This window comes from Lagopus leucura, unplaced genomic scaffold, assembly GCF_019238085.1.
Source record: "Lagopus leucura isolate 7727_CA_CO unplaced genomic scaffold, USGS_WTPT01 Super-Scaffold_100029, whole genome shotgun sequence".
Lineage (NCBI taxonomy): Eukaryota > Metazoa > Chordata > Aves > Galliformes > Phasianidae > Lagopus > Lagopus leucura.
Window position 1 is genome coordinate 1,423,101 of NW_024962280.1, and position 21,354 is coordinate 1,444,454.

Here is a 21,354-nt window from a genome sequence, read left to right on the forward strand (position 1 = left end):
TACTTAGTTTAGGGTTTCTTCAGAGCACTCCTCCATATGGCTCAGTAGTGGAGTAGAGGAATGTTTCCAGGAGCAGAGCAGTTACTGCACAGGAAGGAACGTTGCTGTAAGGAAGCAGCCAGGGGTGAGACTGAGGTGTTTTAATTTTCAGAACAGCTCTTGTATCAAGGACTGACACTTCCTGGTGTAATCATAGCACCTACTTTTTCAAATCTTTAAATGCAAAATGTTATACAGCTTCATAGAGAGGTGTGAGGGGAGGTTTAGGTTGGATATCAGGAGAAACTTCTTTACAGAAAGGGCTGTTAAGCACTGCAATGGGCTGCCCGGGGAGGTGGTGGAGTCACTGCCCCCAGATTTGTTTAACAACCGTTTGGATGTGGTGCTCAGGGACATGACTTAGCAGAGGGCTGTTAGAGTTGGGGTCGTATGGTTAGGTTGTGGTTGGACTTGATGATCTGGAAGGTCTTTTCCAACCTGAGCGATTCCACGATATGAGCAGCAGAGAGTAACCTAACAGCTGTTATTCATGTGCTCTCACTTGGTGCTAAATGAGGGATAACTGCAGAATAACTGCATCAGACCCACCTCCTGGTTTATGTTGGGATGTTTGGATATTGTGGCAATATCTGATCTATCAGATCTAAGAAGTCGGGCAGTGCTGACTTTTTAGAAGGGCAGGTTTCAGCTGAAGCCTTCAACGTGCAGCCAGAGGCGCGTCTGTCCCAGCTGACCATGGAGATCCGTTTTCCCCCTTGCAGAGCTGTGCCGTGCAGTCGATGTCTGACACGATCTTGCCTTGTTGCTGTGACCGCGCGTTCGGCAGTGCAGGCGTTGTGCTTTGTAAAACCCGCCGCTCCTCCCTTTATTTACAGCACTGCTGCGGCGCAGCGCTATCACAGCCCCACTCCGCCCATTGCGCCCCGTTCTTCGGGCTCCGCGTTGGCGCGGCGCACACCCACTTCCGGTCGGACCTACTTCCGGTCTGACCTCGCATGCGCGGTGACCCCGGAAGCGGCGTCCCGACCTTGCGGGGCAGCAGGGAGCGGCCATGCTGCGGGCGGTGCGGGCGGCGCGGGGCCGCGGGCGGCGGCAGGTAGCGGCAGGTAGCGGGTGGTGCCGTGCGTGGGGCGGCGGCGGGGCACGGTGTGAAGGCAACTCGGGCACGGCGGACCGGGAGGGAGGAACCCGCCTACGGGGCGTCCTGAGGGCTCGCTGAGGTGGGCGGGAGGGACTTCGTGGTGTGAACGGGGAGCGAGAGAAGGGGAAGGCCGGGCAGCGGGCTTGGGGGGGGGGGGGGGTGGCAGAAGGGGCGGGGCTCCGCAGCGAACCGGCTTTCTCTGCTCAGTTCCTCCTCAATGCCTGCCGGCGCTGCTCCTCGGCCGTCCTTCCCAACGAGCGGATCCGCAACATCGGCATCTCGGCACACATCGACTCGGGGAAGACCACGCTGACCGAGCGTGTCCTTTTCTACACCGGCAGGATCGCGCAGATGCACGAGGTGGGCGTCGCTGGGATTCCCGGACCTCCTTCTGTGTGAGGAAGGGCTCCCTTACCGTGGGGTGGCGCGGTCTCCTTCTGTGCAGATACACAAACCCACCTGTGTGCTTTCGTGCTGCATTAGAGGGTTGGGCTGGGGATGCCCAGAGGTCTCTTCCATCCCCTAGTTCTGTGCTCGTGTCTCTGGTAAATATGCTGCAGGAGGTGTGAGCTGCTTCTGATTCAGCCGAAGGCAGCTGTGAGAAACAGAGAGAATCCAGGGAAGTATTTCTGGGTCCAGGTACGTTAGCTTATGGAGTTCACAGCGAAGTGTAATTGGCTGCCAGTTGTCGATGATCTCTTTTGTGGCTGATCCTCGGGGGAGCAAAGGACGTTTAAGGATAGAGTCAGAGAACTGTTAAGGTTAGGAAAGGCCCGTAGGGCCATCTAGTTCCACTATCAGAGTAAATGATGCTACAAAAAAATCAGGTTTGTTTGCATTTCAAGAGCTGTAAGCGATTCTCTAACGTCTCCTTTTCATCGCTGCCAGAAAGATGATATTCACCAGATGAAGCATCACCCATGGCAGATTCCCAGTAAACTCTCTAGGACTGACATTTTTTTCTTTTTTTTTGCTAAGGTGAGAGGTAAGGATGGAGTCGGAGCTGTCATGGATTCAATGGAGCTCGAACGACAGCGTGGAATCACCATCCAGTCTGCGGCCACGTACACCATGTGGAAGGACACCAACATCAACATCATAGACACGCCAGGTAGCAGCAGCTCTGATGCTGTGAAGCTGCCATTCCTTTGTGTGAATGGGGAGCGTGGTGCCCTCACTGTGCTGCTGAGGGGCTGATGCTGTGCCACTGTGGTGTGTTCCTTATGGCTGGAGATTGATTGCACTGCCACTGCAGCCACGAGGAAACAATTACTTGTTATTTTTTATCATCTATGAATAACTTTTGCATTCTTATTGTTACTTAGGGCACGTGGACTTCACCATTGAAGTGGAGAGATCTCTGAGGGTTCTCGATGGAGCTATTCTAGTTCTCTGTGCTGTTGGAGGAGTTCAGTGCCAGACCATAACTGTGAACAGGCAAATGAAACGTTACAATGTGCCGTTCTTAACATTCATCAATAAGCTGGACAGGATGGGCTCCAGTCCATCCAGAGCAGTGCAACAAATGAGGTATTTATCACTTCAACTTACCTGTCAGCTAGTTCTGAACAGTTCCTGTAGCAGATTAATGCTGATAATGTTGAAAAATGTTCTCTTTTGGATTTTGTAGGTGCGTTTTGGGAGGTAATGCATGACTTTGGGTTAAATCTTACTCTGACCTCCAAAGACTCTCCCTTTTGTCAAGAAAAAGGGAGCGAAACAATAGTTAGCATCAGCCTAGACTTACAGTGTCTCAGTGTTGGCTTTTTGATGTTTGTTTTGATGCTGGAACTGTATGTGGAGCCACTTCAAAACCAGCCTTTTGATTTTTCCTGGATGCTGGTGGCAGATGCGCTGAAGTTCACAGCAGGGCCACGACTCGAGGTTGGCAGTTTCTGGTTCACCTGCCTGGAGCCCCACCTGTATGTGCCACCTTCCTGTGCCTAATCTCATCTGTGAGACATGTATGATAATAGTCAATAAGGGAGAAGGAACTCCCATCAAGTAATTGATCTGAAAGTAGGTTGCACTGCCTTTTATTTCCCATGGAAGTTGCTCGCTCTCGGTTGGAATATAGAAGTCTGGCAGTCACTCAGGTTAAAATGCAAGCAGGCATTTGTCATCATAACAAAGTACGATGCTGTGTAAGAATAGGATCTTGCTTAAAAAAACATCTGGGACACATGTATGGAAATGACTTTTTTTTCTTAATCAATGTTTGCTCAATTTTTCAGGTCCAAGTTAAAACACAATGCAGCTTTTGTCCAGATTCCAATGGGGCTGGAAGGAAACTTCAAAGGAGTTATAGATCTAATAGAAGAAAGAGCTATATATTTTGATGGCACGTTTGGGTAAGGTTTAAAACTTGTGTGCTTCTTCTACTGAAGTTACTCTTTGCATTGGTAATGGCACCAAGGGAAACCATAGCTTCCCTTCAGAGATGAAGCAGCCTGCTGCTGTGAAGGTTAGGGATGCAGCTTGTGGTAGGGCTGAGGTGTGTCTCTCTGGCACAGTGGTGGTGCAGTCAGGTTTAGTGAGTGGTGGCTGTAGCAGGAATGGTTCTGTGGCTGCGGTGGGTGGTGGCAGTCCTCAGCACATGGGGAGCTGGGAGACCTGCTGCACAGTGGGACCTGACAGCTTGCGTTTGGCCTGAACTTCCTGGGATGATGATACAGCGTGGTGCAGCTGAACAGCTTACCCTGCAACCTCACAAACTCCAACCGTGAGCAGGAAGAACCCTTGCCTGCTAGGCATAAGAAACAGCAATTTGATATTCTTGCATGCTTTTTTGTACATCCGTATCACCAGTGAGTTTTTCTCAGTCAGGCCAGTCATCACAATGACTGGGAGGCTGATCCATGTGCTGTTCCTTTAGAGCCCTTATGTTGTTTGTGTGTTTAGCCAGACGGTTCGCTACGATGAAATTCCAGCTGAGTTTAGAGCTGAGGCTGCAGAGCGGCGCTCGGAACTGATTGAATGTGTTGCTAATTCAGATGATCGCCTTGGGGAGCTGTTTTTGGAAGAGAAGATCCCTACAGTTGCTGATATAAAGGTAACGTTATGTATTTCTTCTTAATGTAGCACCACTCTTTCTCTTCTGAAAATGCTTTTTCTTTGCTCGAGTTCTGTAGAATGGTTCACCTCCTACAGGTGGGTTCCCATTGGGTACTCATTTCAGATTTGGTTTATGATTGGAAAATCAAGTCAGTGGATGGGAGTGCAGTCTCTCCTCCAAGGATGATAGATGACTGTGATGTTAGCTTTAGTTGGGACAGACAGACGGTGCTGTGAGAGCGAGGTACCCTGAGGACACTCACCTCACAGCAGTGCTCTGCAAGCTGGCATTGACCATCGAGCCCCGTGCAGCAGGTGAAAAGCCAAGTCCGTGTGCAGCTGCTGACACACAGTGAGCTGTTGGGCTTTGTGTTGTGACAGCTGGCAGCATGAGGGAGGGCTGTCTGCTTTGTAGGCATGACTCCAGCTTGTTTGTTTTTCTCCTGTTAGCTGCTTTATGGCCGTACGGGGCTGTGAGGCACTGGCACAGGCTGCTCAGAGAGCTGTGGGTGTCCCATCCTTGGAGGTGCTCAGAGGCAAGCTGGAGGGGGTACTGAGCAACTTGGGGCAGCCAACCCATGGCTGAGGGGTTGGAATTAGATAATTTGTGAGGTCTGTTCCAACCCCGTGCCATTCTGTGGTTCTATATGGATTCCTTACGCCTGGTGCAAGTATTTCTGAGGTCTGGTTTGCTATTTGCCAACACCTCTTGCTACTGTCGGAAGTTAACTTGAGCAATTAATCTTCTAATGTCTGCTGTTAATAGTAATAAATCCATCAAAGGCTGAAACTGCCGCAGGGACCAGTTGCTTAATGTGATGAATCAAAAACTGAGGGGAAAAAACAAAACAAAAGTAACAAAACAGTGTCTGAAGAGTCTGTTACAGGCAGACTGCATTTTTTAGGAGCTGCTGTTGAAGTTTAAGCTGGTTTCTGTGAGCAGTGGTATTGAGGGGAAGGGGGCTGGGGGTGAAGTTTGCCTGATAGGGCACTTGCCACCTGCTTTTGCTTCTCTCTGCTCACAGCTGGGCCTTCAGTTGGGAGTGAAGCCGAGCTGAGACCTAAGTGTTGCATGCAGGAGCTATTTCTGTGCGTGCAGCCAGCTGGGCTCAAGGCAGACGTGATCAGTCAGCTCATGCTCTAAGCAGAGCTTGACGTTGAAGTCCTCTTAGGAGTGTTTGGCTCCTTAGCAATGCGTGGGTGCCTTTGTGTGGCACTCACTTTTCCTGGTAAGGTCTGCACTGCTTGCTTTCCTGGAAGCTGCACACTCTATCTGTTGGGATGTAGAGCTCTGGCAGCTGCTCAAAGCTGATGGGCATTGCAATTCCCCCTGAGGTTTGCTTTGAATCTTCAGGGCCCCACAGAACTTTGATCACTTCTAAATTTGTTACAGACCTCGAGTTTGGTTGGTTTTTTTATTTTATTTTATTTTATTTGTTTGCAAGTGCATATATTCCAATTTGAGACATGGAAGCACAAGGCTTTTGTTTGTTTCTTTTTTTGTCTTTTTTCAGAAATAGAAAAAAAAAAATGTGGCTCTTGTTGACATAACTGAGCATTTAGCTATTCCAGTAGTTCAATGCAGTTTTATGAGGCCTGAGCTGTTCAAAGCAGACCTTCCCTCTTAGGTAAAGGCAGAGACAGAAGAGCAATTTCAGAGCCCTGTAGGGATTTCTCTTCCACCTGGAGAGGGAATAGTAGAGAAGTGAATGCTGATCACTGGGAGAGGTGAGAGACTGCTTTTGATGGCTGAGAGGAGAATCTGTTGCAAAAATGAATTTGTCTGTTCAGTGTGCCTCTGCTTCCCACTTCAGAAAGCAAATTAATTACGGATATAATGGCTATAGCCCTGGGTTAATTTTTACTAATGTGTCCCTGAAGATGGATTTTCTTTCAGTGGCGAGCAGCCAAGTCTCCAGTGAAAATGTCTTTTGACAGAAACGATGCTAAGTGTTGCTCCTGGCCATCACAGCCCGAGCACATGATGCTGCCTGAAGATCATCTGCCTAAACACGACCTGATCTGCTGCTATCCATAAGGCTGCACTTTTGTGAATTCATTAAACCAACAAATTGGAGGAAAAACACCTCCTGAAACTGAAGAAGAATATTCTTCCATTATAACGATTCCCTCTGTCAAAAATCTTATTTTATTTTCTTCCTTGTCTCTTTTCTTTGGCTCTGGTAGTCCAGATTGCTCTCTGTTAATTGTAAAGATAGTTTCTAAACTCTAAATTAAACGCATGGATTAGGTGAGAATACATTTCTTTTAGCTTTATCCCAGAAAACCAGAGCTGCTTTCAGTTGGAGTGAGAGCCTCTGTAGGTCAACACGGGGAGGTGGCATCCTCTAGTGGCAGGGAGAGGTGAGGCCGAGGTCGCAATCTGTCTTGGCTTGAGGAGCAGTTAGCTTCTGCCTGCCTTTCTACACCTGCACAGGAGGCAGCAGTGATAATCACTGTGGAAGCTGTTGGTGCTCTGCAGTGTCATGTGGTGCTTGAGTGAAAGGCACTGAACAGGCACAAGGCTGAGCCTGCTGGGACATCCTGGAAGGATTCCCAAGGCATCACGACCTCAGCAGCTCTGCAGATCAGTGTCACTGTGTTCCTCTCGTGTGATGTTAAAGCACTCTTCATCAGAACACGATGGATGCACTGAGCTTACCCAGACATCCTCAAATAGCTGCATTTCTCTTTCTAAAAGTCCCACGTTCCTAGAAAGGGCACGTTGTCCTGGGAGGCTCGTGTGTGAGGGCTTGTCCAGGAGGCTGTGAGAGCAGCTCCTTTGCAGCCAGCAAAGATGAGAACCTCTGAAACACTGCATGGCTGGTGCAGCTTTGGACTCCTGGAGCTGCTGCAGGATAGTAATGCTCTGATATTTTTCCAGCTTGCAATCAGAAGAGCAACTTTGAAGAAATCCTTTACCCCAGTGCTTGTGGGAAGTGCTTTAAAGAACAAAGGAGTGCAGCCATTGCTGGATGCTGTCCTAGAATACCTCCCAAACCCTTCAGAGGTGGAGAACTATGCCATTCTTAACCAGGGGTAAGTGCTTTGGTCTTGGAACTGTGTGCTGTGCAACGGGAAACTCAGTAACGTGGTCATTTACCAATTGCACAATGCAATTTTAATTTTGTACTTCATTCTAATGCTGAGAAGGCTCACTTTTCATTTGAGGCTAGCTGTTTATACTCATAACAGACTTCTGATAAGTGCCAGTGGTAAATATCATAATTCAAACCTCCTTTTTGGGATCTGCTGAAGTTTTCCTGAGATCTTTTTCTCACCACGTGTCAGTTACGTGTGTGAGCATCTTCTAAGTATCAATTACAGACCTGAGGGCCCTCAGCACTTCCCAAGGCAACTCACGATTTGAGGAAACTGGCATGTTTTCTTTGTAACATAAACTCACTGTCCATCCCTGTGTGTGTTTGTTTTAAAGAGATTCTGAGGACAAAGCTAAGTTCCTGTTGAACTCTGCTCGAGACACCTCGCAGCCTTTTGTGGGCCTTGCTTTTAAGCTGGAGGTAAGCTGTCTCATGCTTAATGCAGCAAAAACTTTGCTGCTTAATGCAGCAAAGAAGCAGAGAGTTTCCTCTGAAAGCTGTTGGGGTGGTTCAGATTTTCATTTGGGAAGTGGCTGCCCCAATTGGAGTTAATATATGCCTCTGTCGTGAAGGCTTAGGAGTAGTAAAATTGGTGAAGTAAGGAAAATTGCCAGTAAGTGTCAAGTTCACTTCCAGAGCCAGGTGAAAGCTGAGACTATGTTAAACAAAGCTTTGCATACATGTGTGGTGTATAAATTGAAAGCAATCATTTGCTCAGTCAGTGCAGATTATACATCAAAAAGGAACTGGCTTGACTCCAAGGAGGACTTTGTCTCATTTGTGGTGACTTTGATTTCAGGCTGGCCGTTTTGGGCAGTTAACTTATATTCGAGTTTATCAGGGGATGCTGAAGAAATCTGATTACATTTATAACACGAGGACTGGGAAGAGAGTGCGTGTGCAAAGACTTGTCCGTATGCACTCAGACAACATGGAGGTGAGTGAGAGGTGCAGCCGGGCACACGGTTTGCATTTTGAGTCACCTCACTGCACTGCCTTCTTCCTTTCCAGCTATGATGTGATATATCACATTTCTGCTGTTGTTGACGTGTATTTTCTGCAGCACTGAATAGAACTCTAAAGGAAGTGAAAATGATCCTCAGTGTATTATTTCCACTGAAGGGAAAGAGTCTTTGCCCAAGAAGCGTTTAAAAAGGCTTTGAGATGATAGCTAAAGCAAGCTGGCTGTGTCTGGCCACGGTCTGTACTTGTGGGAGAGGGGAAACAGGATTGGTAAAACATACAGCGATGTTTCCTTTCATGTGACTGTTGAATGTTATTCTTAAACTGAAAATTGGTTCTCAAACTGCTGCGAGTTCCACCCTTTCCTGCTGAAAATTCCTGAGCTCTACAGCTGGGTCAGGTCTGCCTGTGCAGCGTTCTCTTGTTTGCTCTGCATCCTTGCCCTCGAGCTGAGGGATGCTTTTCAGGCGTTTGCCTTGAAGAAAAAGGAGCTTAACTTTAAACCCAGTATTTATATCTCTGCTTAAAACCAAATGTAGTTTGCAGTACTCTGTTGTCTCTCAGTGTTCTCTAAATAGTACACTTTCCTTTCTTAAGGATGTAAATGAAGTTTATGCAGGAGACATATGTGCACTGTTTGGAATTGACTGTGCCAGTGGGGATACGTTCACAGATAAAACCAGCACTGACATTTCCATGGTAAGTGTGCCTCCTCCTCCATGTGCCTCCTCCTCCTTGTGCCTCATTTTGTTGTAAAAGTTCTTAATACTTTGTCCAGGCAATGTTTTTTATGATATATATATACACAAGTGCAGGTAATTGTTGTGATACACCTCAGGAATCCTGTATGCGTAGAACTGTGTCAGAGATACACATTCGTTTGCTACACTTGACATCAAATGCTGAAGGTTAGTGTTAGCAAACTGTTGGAAGCATTCCTGCATCATCTGCTGACCACGGGCTGCTGGATACTGAAGGGGTGTTGTTACCCCAGAACTGCTGAACTGTGCATCTGTGAACATGTTAGCATAGATCACTTTTATTTAGGAATACGTTTACAAAACCTGATGGGAAGCAGATTTTTCTGAGTACTGTGAAACCCAGAGATCACCTTGCATCTGAGTTGGTACTGGAGATATCGTGGTTGGCATATGTTACATAGAGCCCTCTGATAATCCTGGGGAGAATTACACAGTTCTGGTGCCCTGGCACTGTATTAAATATAAATGTGATAAGAGCAGCAGTCATCTGTTTGTGGGCCAGAATTCTTGTGGCTGATGTTTTTTGGAGAAGTCACAAGTAGAGCAAAACTTGACTGTTTGGTCTCTTCCTTTATGACCTGCAGGAATCAATACACGTCCCTGATCCTGTCATTTCAGTGGCTATGAAGCCTTCCAACAAGGTAGGAGCCTGTGGACCAACATTTTGTGGCTGAATTACCTTTACTGCTGCCTTTATGGCCTGGTTTGCAGGGAAATACAATATCTATTGACTAAGTGAGTGTTGTTTTAAAGTATTCTGTTGGAAGGACCTAAGAATATATTCATGTGTTACCTGAACAATGTGTCAGGTGGTGGTAGGTAACTAAACACGAGATGTGTGACTTTGATCTGCATTTATCATGGACTCGAGGTAACTGGAGAAATAAATACAGCTGTAAATGTGTGACTGCTTCAGAAAATAAAATCGTGGGAGTAGAAATGATAACTGACAGGAAAACGTGAGGCTTGGTTGCCTTCTGTATGTTGAATTAATGCTTTCTCTGCATGTGTAACTGATTTTCAGAATGACTTCGATAAATTTTCCAAGGGCTTGAGTCGCTTTACAAGGGAAGATCCCACTTTTAGAGTCCACTTTGATGAGGAGAGCAAAGAGACCATTGTTTCTGGAATGGGAGAACTGCACTTAGAAATCTATTCCCAGGTAATTTGGAAAGCAGAATCTATAGACCTTGCTATTGACTTTTGCCAACCAAGAATTCCTCCTTTCTGTTGCGTTGCTGTACAAAAATCTGTGTGCAGGGGGCCTAATTGATGGCAGTGTTTAGGCCTGGTTTTCTACCTGGGTGCCTCAGGTGTTACCAAGTTTACAGAATCCTTTGGAGGTTTTTTATTTTAGTCTAATAAAACAGGTACGTTTGAAATACTGAAAGAATGAAGAAAAGATGGCTTTTGTTTTGGAAAACCTAAGCTTTAATGAGATAATGAGATGTTTTCCTTTTCCTGTATCTGGAGCTACAACCCCAATACAAGAATGACTGCGGAATGACAGCACCTTATTTTTAACATGGTTTTCTTGAAGGAGAGAAAACAAAAACACCAGAAAAACCCAATTCAGCCCAACCACAACCCCAAAAAACAGTTAACCTTTATCACGTTTCTCATTGCAAGAAGATCTGTAATAAAGTTATTGCTCAAGTATAGCAACAACTCCAAATTTCATCCCGCTTTCTTTCCTGCAGCGAATGGAAAGAGAATATAGTTGCCCTTGCACCATGGGAAAGCCAAAAGTTGCCTTCAGAGAGAACATCTCCGCACCTGTGCAGTGAGTATTCCTTCTAGCAACAGAGTTTGTTCTGATTGTTTTGATGCAGAATTTGATTACGTGGTAGAGGCAGTGCCTGTCAATTATCAGATTGAAGCACTGCGTACAGGAAACAAAGTTTCTTTGAGCAATGATTCTTCCTACATCCACTGTGTTCACAAATCACCTTATGTGCCCCTCCTGAAATGGTTACAGCACCATCTGTGCCTCTTGCATTGCAATGTTGGATGCTCCATCAGTCCAGTGCATGCTTTGGCTGACGGCTGTTCTGTGTTACTTCAACGCCGTGCTGCGGGTGCCAGAGAACTGTCATCTGCCATGGGATAATGTCCTGTGGGTAGGAAGTAAAAATGTTAAGATGTGAGAAGGTATTTTCTTTGAACAGTTCTCAACTGCAGCTTCTTCCCCTTGTGCTGATCAGTTTGGTGACACTGTCTCCCACGAGGAGAGAGCTGTAAATGGGACCAGTATCCAGAAGCTCTGCTGTTCACAAGAAGTGCCTGGAAATCAGCTGAAAATTACTTTCTTGGTACAAACTGGAGAGCTGCTGTGTCCTGCTTGCACAGGGACAGGCGCAGATGTTGCTGAGGCACAGGGGTGATCATTGCCCTCACCTCACCCGTTTCAGTTGCTGACCTCCAGGCAGCAGATCTTTGAACACCTCCCAGCTTTGTGTCCAAGTTCCAAGTCATACAGCTGGCAGTGTAACCGTAGGAAAGCCTTTTTAGAAAGAGGATATTTTTTTTACCTGGGACACATTTTCGTGAAGTAGAATCATGTAGTCAAATTCCAGGTATTCATCAGTTCTTTTCTGGAAAGAGAAGATGAAAAGGGCTGAACTTGGGACTTTCCCCATCTTAAAAGTAGCCAGTCGGTTCACTGGGCAGTGAAAGTCCTTTCTGAAGATTTCTGATGTGTTGGGTTTTCTAAACAGGAGGTCCTCTTTCTCCCTTCTGGCTTACACACTCCGTTTCCTTGAGGTTGAAGTCCCCCTTGCTTTAGGAGTTACTCTTAATTCACGGCGTATTTTTTCCAAATAGAAGAACTGAGAGAATCTACAGAATTCTATGAAATTAAAACTGAGTATTTCCCTGGAAGCAAGTTGCCTGTTTCAGGTCAAAAGCCTTCAAGGCCTGTTGATGATGGCAGCTATAGACTGCTAGTTTGAATATTGAGATTTGGTGGTCATTTATTCGTGAGCTTAGCTGCTCAGGGTAAACACAGTACTTCTAATCACTCAAAATCAGTGACAATAGAAAGTACCTTTTCCTGCATGTTCTGTTCCCCTGCACTCTGGCCATGTGTTTTCCTGAACTCAATTTCCTTACCATAAACTCACGAAGCTGATGTAAATCTAGAGGCACTGCTGTAATTGACTGAACTTTAAAGATCAGGTAGGAAGCTAACCCTGAAGTTCTGTAGAAATGGATTAATGAGTCATTAAAAAAAAAAATTAGAAAGCAATTCTGAGATACAAATATTTCAGCTAAAATATTTCTTTCTCCCAGAATAAAACCCAGCATTACTAAGAGTAAGTTTGGGAAGAATGAAGTGAGAGAAGTTCATGTTAAAGTTGGAATTGAATCATTATTTTCTTTCTTGATTAGCATTTGAGGTGAGCTGCCAAACGGATGGAAAGTGGAATGCTGCAGACAAAAAGCAATGTAGATTGTATTTTATTGAAGTTGAGATGGCAGCCATTGCTATTTGTCTAGACTTGAGCATTGCGGAGATGTCAAGCAGTGTTATGGTGACTGATTGCCAGATCAGGATGTAAATCAAGAGATGAAAGAGAATATTCCAATATGTGTTATGCAGGTGCAAGAATACTGTCAGCTCAGCCTGCGTTATAAATGGAAGGCAGGAAAGCAATATAAAACTGTAATCAAAGGGATGACCCCTAAGTGGAAAAGTCAATTTTTCTAACTGAGCATCGAATACTGCTCTTGCAAAGAGACAGTTTCTATAAGCAAAATTTATGAGGAGAAGAAATGATCTAAATAAACACCCAGGCCATCAGTGAAAGCATTTGTGACTCCCTAGAGGAAAGGGGTGGGTGGTACAGAAACCTTAAGCACTGCTTTTAAAATGAACCAGGCTGTGAAGTTCAGACACAGATGAGATTTCTTGCTTAAGAACTTTGTCAGCTGTAGGTTGGTACAATGCCTCCATTGTTTAGCTCCTGAATATTAGGGAATCTTCCTTGCAGTGCATTGATGGTAACTCACCACTTGCTTCACATGTTTAATCTGGGCAAGTTGGTAGTTGGTATTCTCAGTTGAGTTCTGCCATATCACGTAGCCAGAGGCAGCCCAGGCAAGCGCTCTGATGGGCTGCATTTCTGGGGACACGTTGCCACAGCTGTCTGAGAAACAAAACAGGTACGTGTTAAGTGAGATCCACCGAGTCATGGGCATTCATAGGATCTTACAGTGTAGTGCGTTGGGTCTGGTGCTAAAACTTGGGGGATCTGGCTGGTGTTCCTGCTGTGTCACAAGCCTTGTGTTAGCATCTTGGAATAGCTGCTATATCACTCCTGTGTCTGTTTCCCCTCCCATTTCTTCCCCTTAACACGTGTTCTGTAAAGTCTTCGCTGGGGTATCTAATGTACAGCACTAGGAACAGTTACAGGCAGCACAACAGTGACAGAGTTAAAGTGCTGGAGGACAAATTGTGTATCACTTCTGGATTTTAGAGTGGATCAATGGTTTTGGCCGTGTTGTGACTGACGTATCACTTAGCAAAGAGAAAGGAAAGAGGTGTGTATTCAGAGCAGGGCCAGCAGCCTGATCTCCCTCTGTCCTGCCTCGTATTCTGTGGTCTCCCATAAGATCACCTCCACCAATTCAGTTCAGTTTTGCTTCTGGCCACGGAACGCATTCTCTCACTTCTTTCTTGCCCACGTCCCTTCTTTGTACCTGGTACGTTCTCTGCTTCGAGCTCTTTTTTCAGGCTCTTGATTCGATTGTAGAATGTGTTATCTGCTTCGTCTGTGTTCTTAAGTTCTCCTTCAATTGTAAATTGCACATCTGGAGCATTCTTTTTGTTGCCCAGATGGTAAAGAACCTCAGCAGTGCAGTTAACAGTACTGTCCTGTTACAGAGTTAATTAAACGTGTTAATATTTGATTAAATAGATGTGTAATATTGGTAATTTACATCTCTACAATGTATTTTTTTCCCTCAGTGTGGCCCATAGAGATTTGTGATTGTGTAAAACAAAGCTACATTCATAGCACCTCTGTATATACTTTAAAGGTACTTTTGCTTTTGCAGAGATCTAAAACTCCATGTGTAGGACACAGAGTGTTATTGTGTTCTTCAGTTGGAGTCATAGATTCACATAACTTCAACTTGAAATTGAATGATGTTGGAATCTCCTTATCGTGTTACACATCAGTAGTGTCAACTTCTGCCCACACAATGTGTTAACAAAATAAATCTGAACTCACTTTCTCAAATATGTCTTCTAACACGAATTCCAGGTGGTATTTGTGCCCGATGCCATCAATATCCTAAGCAGGGAGAACAATAAGAATATTTATTTTGTAAAATGCTGCATTACTTGGCATCCTGGAGAAGGCTTTCATTATTGTAAGATGGGCTCCAGCAGCATCACTCCGTGTCACACATAGAGCTCAGCTTCTCTTTGCTTGCTTCTGCTGAAAGATTGCTCACTTGCTGTGCGCCTGGAGTGACACCTAGTTAGTAGCTCCTTGTCTGGCACACCGCTTCATTGCCATCTGTGGGCTCCCAGGGTCAGGGTTGGAAGGGACCTCTGAAGGCCATCTAGTCCAGCTCCCCTGCACTGCTCAGGGACACCGCAGCTCCATCTGCTTGCACAGGGCCTTATGCAGCCTCAACAAGCTCTGAGTGCAGGGCATGCAGCACATCATGAGGCACCCTGTGCAGCGCCTCAGCACCTCCTGTGAGAGGCTTTTCCCTTCTGTCTGACCGCAGTCTCTGCCCCCTTTCAGCCTGAGGCCGTTTCCCCTTGCTCTGTGCCCACACACCCTGCTGAGCAGTCTGTCTGATGCAGTGTGCAGGGACTCCCTCGGGCTCTGTACCTTGACTTCATTTTGTGCTTTATTAAGAGTTGTTCTATGCCTTTTTTCCAGCACAGAATACCCACTGTAACGAAACAACCAGCTTATCTGTGCTGTAAGCCACCTACTAACGGGCTCACGGGCGAAGCAGGAGCAGTTCTGCAGTGCAGGGCCTCTGTGCTCCTCCGCAGCCTTTCCCCTTACCTGCAGGCAGCCTTACCTCCCTGTGGGCACGGCGCACGGCCCGCAGCACCCAGCCGTGCCCAGGGCTCCCGTGGCGGTGGCTGATGCAGGCCGCGGCCAGGGCTGCTGCTCGGTTAGCAGGGCCATGGGCCGGCGGCAGCTCCGCCATGGTGCAGGAAGGCCGTGGGCCGGGTGCCGGCAGCAGGAAGCAGAGCGGCAGCAGGAAGCAGGGCGGCAGCTCCCGCCTGCTGGGGTTGGGCTGGGGAGGAGCGGAGCTGCGGCCTTCCTCTCCTCCTCCTCCTGTTCCTGAGGGAAGGAGCTGTTACCACAGTGCTCTGTGGGAGGGAGCTGTTGGCACGTGTGGAAATATGTCCGGTCTTGCACAAGTGAGCAAGCCTGAAGGCAGTCAGGATTGCAGTGATGGGGCTCTGCGTGTCCCTGTGCACTGCATGGAGTGGGACTGATGGCCGCTAAGGGTCCCTTCCAACACAGACTGTTCTATGATTCTGGTGTTGCTTACCATGTACAGGAGTGATGGTTTCCTGAGACCAAGTCATTGCTGTCTTTAGGCTCCAGCTTGCAGCATAGACATTTGTGTTATTCCTGGAACGTCTGAATGCTCTCAGCTGCTGTTTCAGTCATTTATACAACAGCCAGATGAAATAAAATGCAGAATGGGAGCTTTTTCCTTTTAAAGCCATGGTTAGAGCATAGTTGGTGTAATGAATAACATCGTGTGGGGTTTTGTCTGTTTGCTCTTAGTTTTGAGTACACGCACAAGAAGCAGACTGGTGGAGCAGGGCAGTATGGCAAAGTTATAGGAGTCCTCGAGCCCCTGGACCCTGAGGACTACACAAAAATAGAATTTGAAGACAGAACCATTGGCACAAATATTCCGAAGCAATTTGTGCCCGCTGTTGAAAAGGTACAAAGCAATTTGTGTGTGATACAAGAGATACTGATTCTTGTTTTTTCTTCCTATTCTGTTACCATTTACTTCTGTCTTGCCCCAGGCAAGGAGATTTTTCCCATTACTTCAGAGGAAGCCGAATCAAATTTCCATGCTTTTGCTTAATATCTTGCATTCCTAGCTTTTCCACTTAATTTAGAACCTGCTGTTTGTTTTCTTTGGTAACGTGTGCTTGCTCTGTTTCCATAGCAGTGCTGCAGTAAAAAAAAAAAGGCAGGCTTTCCTTTTGGACACTGAAACAAACCTCCTTCTGATGAGCTTGCTTTTTGATTTCCATTTTCTGCTTTTAATTGTAGCAATGTAATTCTCATCCCTGATGATTACATATTTCTTTGTGATTTCTCTGAGACCAGATGCATCGAAAACTGCAACTTCATTTGATGTATGAGTTACCTAATAGTCTGCCTGTTTTACCACTCATGTTTGCTTCCTCTGTGTAACTGTATGGTTTCTCACTTGTTTGTGTATCCATCTTAGCATGAGCTTTGCATTCCTTCATCAAATTTGATTTTTCCTGAGTCTTGGAAAAAACAGATGGTCTGAGAAGGGAGTGTTCTGAGAAAAGGCTTCCTCTTCAGTCAAATAGTTAAAGCATTCATTCAGTTTTTGATTATACAGTCCCTTAACGAAGAAAATCCTGAATACGTTCCTTTTTCTTGCGTTCTGGTGTGTTGTGTGATTTCTCTTCTAAGGTAGTACTAAATTAAGGTACCAAAGAATGACAGTAAAAAGTTTTCAAACATTTTGGAGTAAGAAGTTTTCCCCACTCCATTATGGTTTTTTTCCATCTTCTTAACAAGCAGGAAAGTGCATTGGCTTGTTATGGGAGTGCTGCTAGAAATTGTGAAAGGGATTTTTTTGGTAGTTCTGGGTGGATTTTGGTGTTTGAGGTTTTTTTTTTAAAGCTTAATTTCAATCTGCAACGTGCTGATTTTGAGGTGTTGTTTGACAGGGATTCCGAGATGCATGTGAAAAAGGTCCAGTGTCAGGGCACAAGATATCTGGAATCCGATTTGTCTTAGAAGATGGTGCACATCACATGGTGGACTCCAATGAATTCTCTTTCATCAGAGCAGGAGAAGGAGCCCTAAAGCAAGGTATAAAGCCAAGTAGTGTGAATGTGTGCTCCTACTGGCTTCTTCATCACTGGAGCAAAATGTAACGTCCTCATTTCTTTCAATTACCTGGTGCATCTATACGTGCATTTGCATTTTGGCTGGTTCCATAGCAAATAAGGTGTGCTAGAAGGCAGGTTCATCTTAGGGTTGTCAGAAGGAAATCCTTTTTCCTAGAGCAGAGTAAAGAGACACCAACAGCTTCATCTTTCCAGAGGTAACAACAAAACACAACAACCATTTTGCCAAACCGTGTGCCTGCCAGTATTGCATCTTGGGAATAAAGGCTGGGGGAGCTGGAACTCCAAATAGTCAGTAGTGTTTTCCTTGTTTGTTTAAGAAGCATTCAGCATTAACTGTAAAACAGTTCTTTGCTATGCAAAGGGTTATCTTGAGTGAAACCAGGCTTGTTCCTTTGCTGTTGTAGCTGCGTGTGAATGTAGCTGGAGGTTAATTTATGCAGTCTTGCTAAACACAGCTTCATGTTTCTGCTCACTCTTGTTGTCATAGGAAATGTTGTCTAAGTTGTCACTCCTGGCCTCATCACTGAGGCAGCTTTGGGAGGCTTCTTGCAAGGCCAAGTTAAGAATTGTTTAATGTCTATGATTTAGGTAGACTTGCATAAGAGTACATTTAATTAATTTCTTTCCTCCAGCTATGGAAAGTGCTGCTGTGCGTCTGCTTGAGCCCGTGATGGCCGTGGAGGTGATGGCACCCACTGAGTTCCAAGGAGCAGTGATAGCTGGCATTAATCGCCGTCACGGCGTCATCACGGGGCAAGATGGCACTGAAGGGTACTTCACTCTGTATGCGGAGGTGTGTGCTTCCCTGGTGCCTCTCTCTTTTCTTTTGACTCTGTTGCTGTTTGTCTGGTTGGCTGCAGTTGTGTTAGCCGAGTTATTCGGTGGACAAGCATGAATTTAATTTTCCATCTGTGGAAGCGCATTGTGCAACATTAGTAAACCTGCTACCTGTTATAAATCTGTTCTGCTTTGGAGAAGCCAACTTCTTAACCTAGGACCATATGGTGGCAGAGGAGGGAGCACGGTTTTGTTGAGGCTGGCTGTGCTGCCTTAGAGTGAAATCTGTGCAGCAGTGCTGATGCAGAGAGTTACGGGGGATTTTTCAACTCTTTATATCATAATTGAGATTAATTGAGTGACATCCATTGGTAGATGAAGAAATATCTTATAAGAATGATGTGCTTTGATTTTAGGTGCCACTGAATGATATGTTTGGATATGCCACTGAGCTGCGGTCTTGCACAGAAGTAAGTATTCTCAGTGCTTTTTGCTAAAGATACTTATGTAAATCAAATGTGCTAATTTGCATCATTGTTAGCACAGTATATGCATCAGTAAAAGTGATACAAATCACAGTACTGTTAATGATAATAGGAAGATAACCTTAATTATCGTTACTTTAACTGGTGTTTAATTGACATAGCTATTGCTGGCCTCATGTGGCAAAAAATTCTCTCATACTTTGGAGAGAGAAGAGATTCAAAGTTGCAAATAATACAGAGTATTATAATAATCAGTAGAGGTATTACACTGAGAGTCTGGAAAAGTGTAGCCATGCTCCTTAAGTTACTGATTTCTGCAAGGAGGTGAGACTTCAGACAGCAGTGCTCACGTTAATAAGTTCCTTTTTTAACATATACCCTCAGTTAGATGCTCATTGAACACATTTGAATCTGTTGAGATTGTTTTCTTTGTGTGTTAATTAAAAGTTTCTGCTCTACCTGTATGATACACAAATACCTGTATTCTCTTGAGCATTCAAATGGAGCTTTATTACTGCAGACAGCCTTACAGTCTTGTCTCAAACAACGTTCAGATCCTGTTTATCTTTGTGTCTCCATCTACGTGCCTCAGTACAGTGTTGGTGTGCTTCACTGCAAGCTATTTGTGCACGTTAGGTCACAGATTGGAGCATGGCCTACAGCTAAGGAAGGTTCCTTGCTTAGCACCCTAACTCTGACTGTTCTTTCTCCAACTCTTCAGGGTAAAGGTGAATATACAATGGAATACAGTAAGTATCAACCATGTTTGCCCAGTACTCAAGAAGAAATAATTAACAAATACCTCGAAGCAACAGGACGACTTCCTGCAAAAAAGGGCAAAGCTAAAAGCTGACTTTTCCTCTTGAGTACGTGGAACAGTTTTCACAGCCTTCTGGGAGAGCTTGGTTGCTCAGTCATACAAGCAGTTGAGCCTGGCTGGAAGTTGTGCAGGCTGCAGTGGGACTCAGACTTACAATTCCATCCTAATATCCTTCCTTCGGGGTGTTCTCAGCAGTCACTGGGAGATGACAGCTGAATTGTTCAGATGTAAATGCTGCTCACTGACAAAATACAGAAATGCTATAACATTGATAAGAATTTGTCCTGAAATGTGTCTTAATTCTTTTGTATTAAAATAATTATTTTTTTTTTACTTGATAAATAATTATTTTGTCAGTAGGCTAATTACTGTTTGAAGGCTTTCATTTAGGAGATTGAACAGAAGCTCTGGATAGACGTGGGAAATGAATCGTATTGTGCTGCTGATCTTACTGCTAGTGCTCCAAGCTCAGATCCTTTTGTTCCTGCAGTTCACTGACAGCGTACAGTCTGCAGAATGAATGCTTTCTTCAGAAACAACAAAGCCATAATGAAATGGTCGAGGTCATCTGTCAGTGCAGTTAACTTACCAGCAGCCTGCTTATCACTCTGTTCAAGGCATTTGAAAAGAGCTGACAGGAATGGCCGTAGAAGTTAACTCTCTTCAAAACTGGGAGCAGTTGGTTTTTATTGTATGTTCTTACTTTCTTGGCATTTATTTAGAAAGTGAAGGGATTATTTTATTTTTTAGAACCCTGGAGTCAGGAGAGCGTGCTGCTGCTGCTGCTATTTAGCTTGGGGATCAGCTGGATAGATCTTGTACAGGAGAGCTCAAACAAGGATGTGACAATTAGGTGAGAAAGAGAAGATATAATCATCAATTTTCATTTGATTATTACCAGATCTGCTCTGGATTTTGGTTGCACGCTCTCTTTTCCTGACTTACTCAGTTTAGCAGCATTTTTGCAGATAAACAGATTTTCCAGTAAGCAGAGGAGGAAGTTCCAGTTCAAAACCAGCTACGCTCCTGGCACAGGATCGTGGTTGATGTTTACCAGATGCAGACAGTACCGCCGTGGCTGGGCTTCTTTTCTTCAGCATTCACAGACATGCAGTGGAAATGACTTCTTTTAAACTTGGAATGAGAACAGTGTCAGAGATTTGTCAGGGGCATGTGAATGGTAACGAGGTGCAGGTATGGTGTCGTATAGAAGCATGTTGTTGCTTTGGGCTACATCTTTGGTGATTCCCTCACATCCGTAGCTTTTGTTCTTGTGAAAATGTCCAGCTGGAAGTAGTTCCAAGAAAAAGCCCTGCGGGTACTCTGACATTTGGAGAGTTTTAAAAATAAGGGAATGTTATAGCCCGTTCATCAGAGTTCAAGGATGTTTTATGCATGTGATGTGAATGCAGTGTAAAGAGAGATGGGGTGCTTATCATTTTTAGTTATATTTACGTTATGCCTTTACACTGTGCTTAGTAGAGGCCAGTCACAATGGGAATTCTTGGCTAATAGGTTCTGCCAGATGTGTGCTGGTTCTCCATAAAGCTAGCACATGATCAGAGTGGCACTCTGTAGGGACAACTGAGGCACAGTGGGCTCTACTGGACTTAAATACAAGGGTGAAAGATCTACAGGTTGGGGGAGTAGTGAATAGGTGGGGACAGTGGATGCAAGGAAGGAAAGAAGTATGAGCTTTGTTTTGGAGTGCCTTAGATTTTGTGTGTGTATGATTTTGACTTAGTTGAGCTCTTCCTAGCAGCAAAAAGTTCCCTGTACTCAGCTCTGGTGAGGCTGCACCTCGAGTATTGTGTCCAGTTTTGAGTCCCTCACTGCAAGAAAGACATTGAGGCTCTGGAGTGGGTTCAAAGAAGGGCAACAAAGCTGGTGAGGGGTCTGGAGCACAGCCTGATGAGGAGCAACTGAAGGAGCTGGGATTGTTGAGCGTGGAGAAGAGGAGGCTCAGGAGAGACCTTACTGCTCTCCATAACTACCTGAAGGGAGGTTGCAGTGAGCTGGGGGTTGGCCTCTTCTCTCGTGTAACTGGGGATAGGACGAGAGGGAATGGCTTCAAGCTGCACCTGGGGAGATTTAGGCTGGACATTGGAAATACTGCTTTTCTGAAAGAGTGGT

The 21,354-nt window shown here is 45.3% G+C and overlaps 2 protein-coding genes across 2 annotated transcripts; one reads left to right on the forward strand and one right to left on the reverse strand.

Moving 5' to 3' along the window:
* Nucleotides 1-1,040: 1,040 nt before the first annotated feature.
* GFM1 (G elongation factor mitochondrial 1) lies at nucleotides 1,041-19,499 on the forward strand. The gene is made up of 18 exons (XM_042881206.1): nucleotides 1,041-1,096; nucleotides 1,349-1,501; nucleotides 2,120-2,252; nucleotides 2,467-2,671; nucleotides 3,376-3,492; nucleotides 4,043-4,193; nucleotides 7,080-7,234; nucleotides 7,632-7,716; nucleotides 8,096-8,233; nucleotides 8,857-8,958; nucleotides 9,605-9,661; nucleotides 10,045-10,182; nucleotides 10,721-10,803; nucleotides 15,794-15,956; nucleotides 16,954-17,098; nucleotides 17,772-17,932; nucleotides 18,333-18,386; nucleotides 19,123-19,499. Exons 1-18 carry the CDS (start codon nucleotides 1,052-1,054, stop codon nucleotides 19,252-19,254), a joined length of 2,217 nt encoding a protein of 738 aa, XP_042737140.1. The 5' UTR covers nucleotides 1,041-1,051; the 3' UTR covers nucleotides 19,255-19,499.
* Nucleotides 10,459-15,215, reverse strand: LXN (latexin). The gene is made up of 6 exons (XM_042881212.1): nucleotides 15,069-15,215; nucleotides 14,255-14,317; nucleotides 13,722-13,896; nucleotides 13,032-13,168; nucleotides 11,552-11,614; nucleotides 10,459-11,134 (listed from the first exon to the last, which is right to left on the reverse strand). Exons 1-6 carry the CDS (start codon nucleotides 15,198-15,200, stop codon nucleotides 11,039-11,041), a joined length of 666 nt encoding a protein of 221 aa, XP_042737146.1. The 5' UTR covers nucleotides 15,201-15,215; the 3' UTR covers nucleotides 10,459-11,038.
* Nucleotides 19,500-21,354: the final 1,855 nt, after the last annotated feature.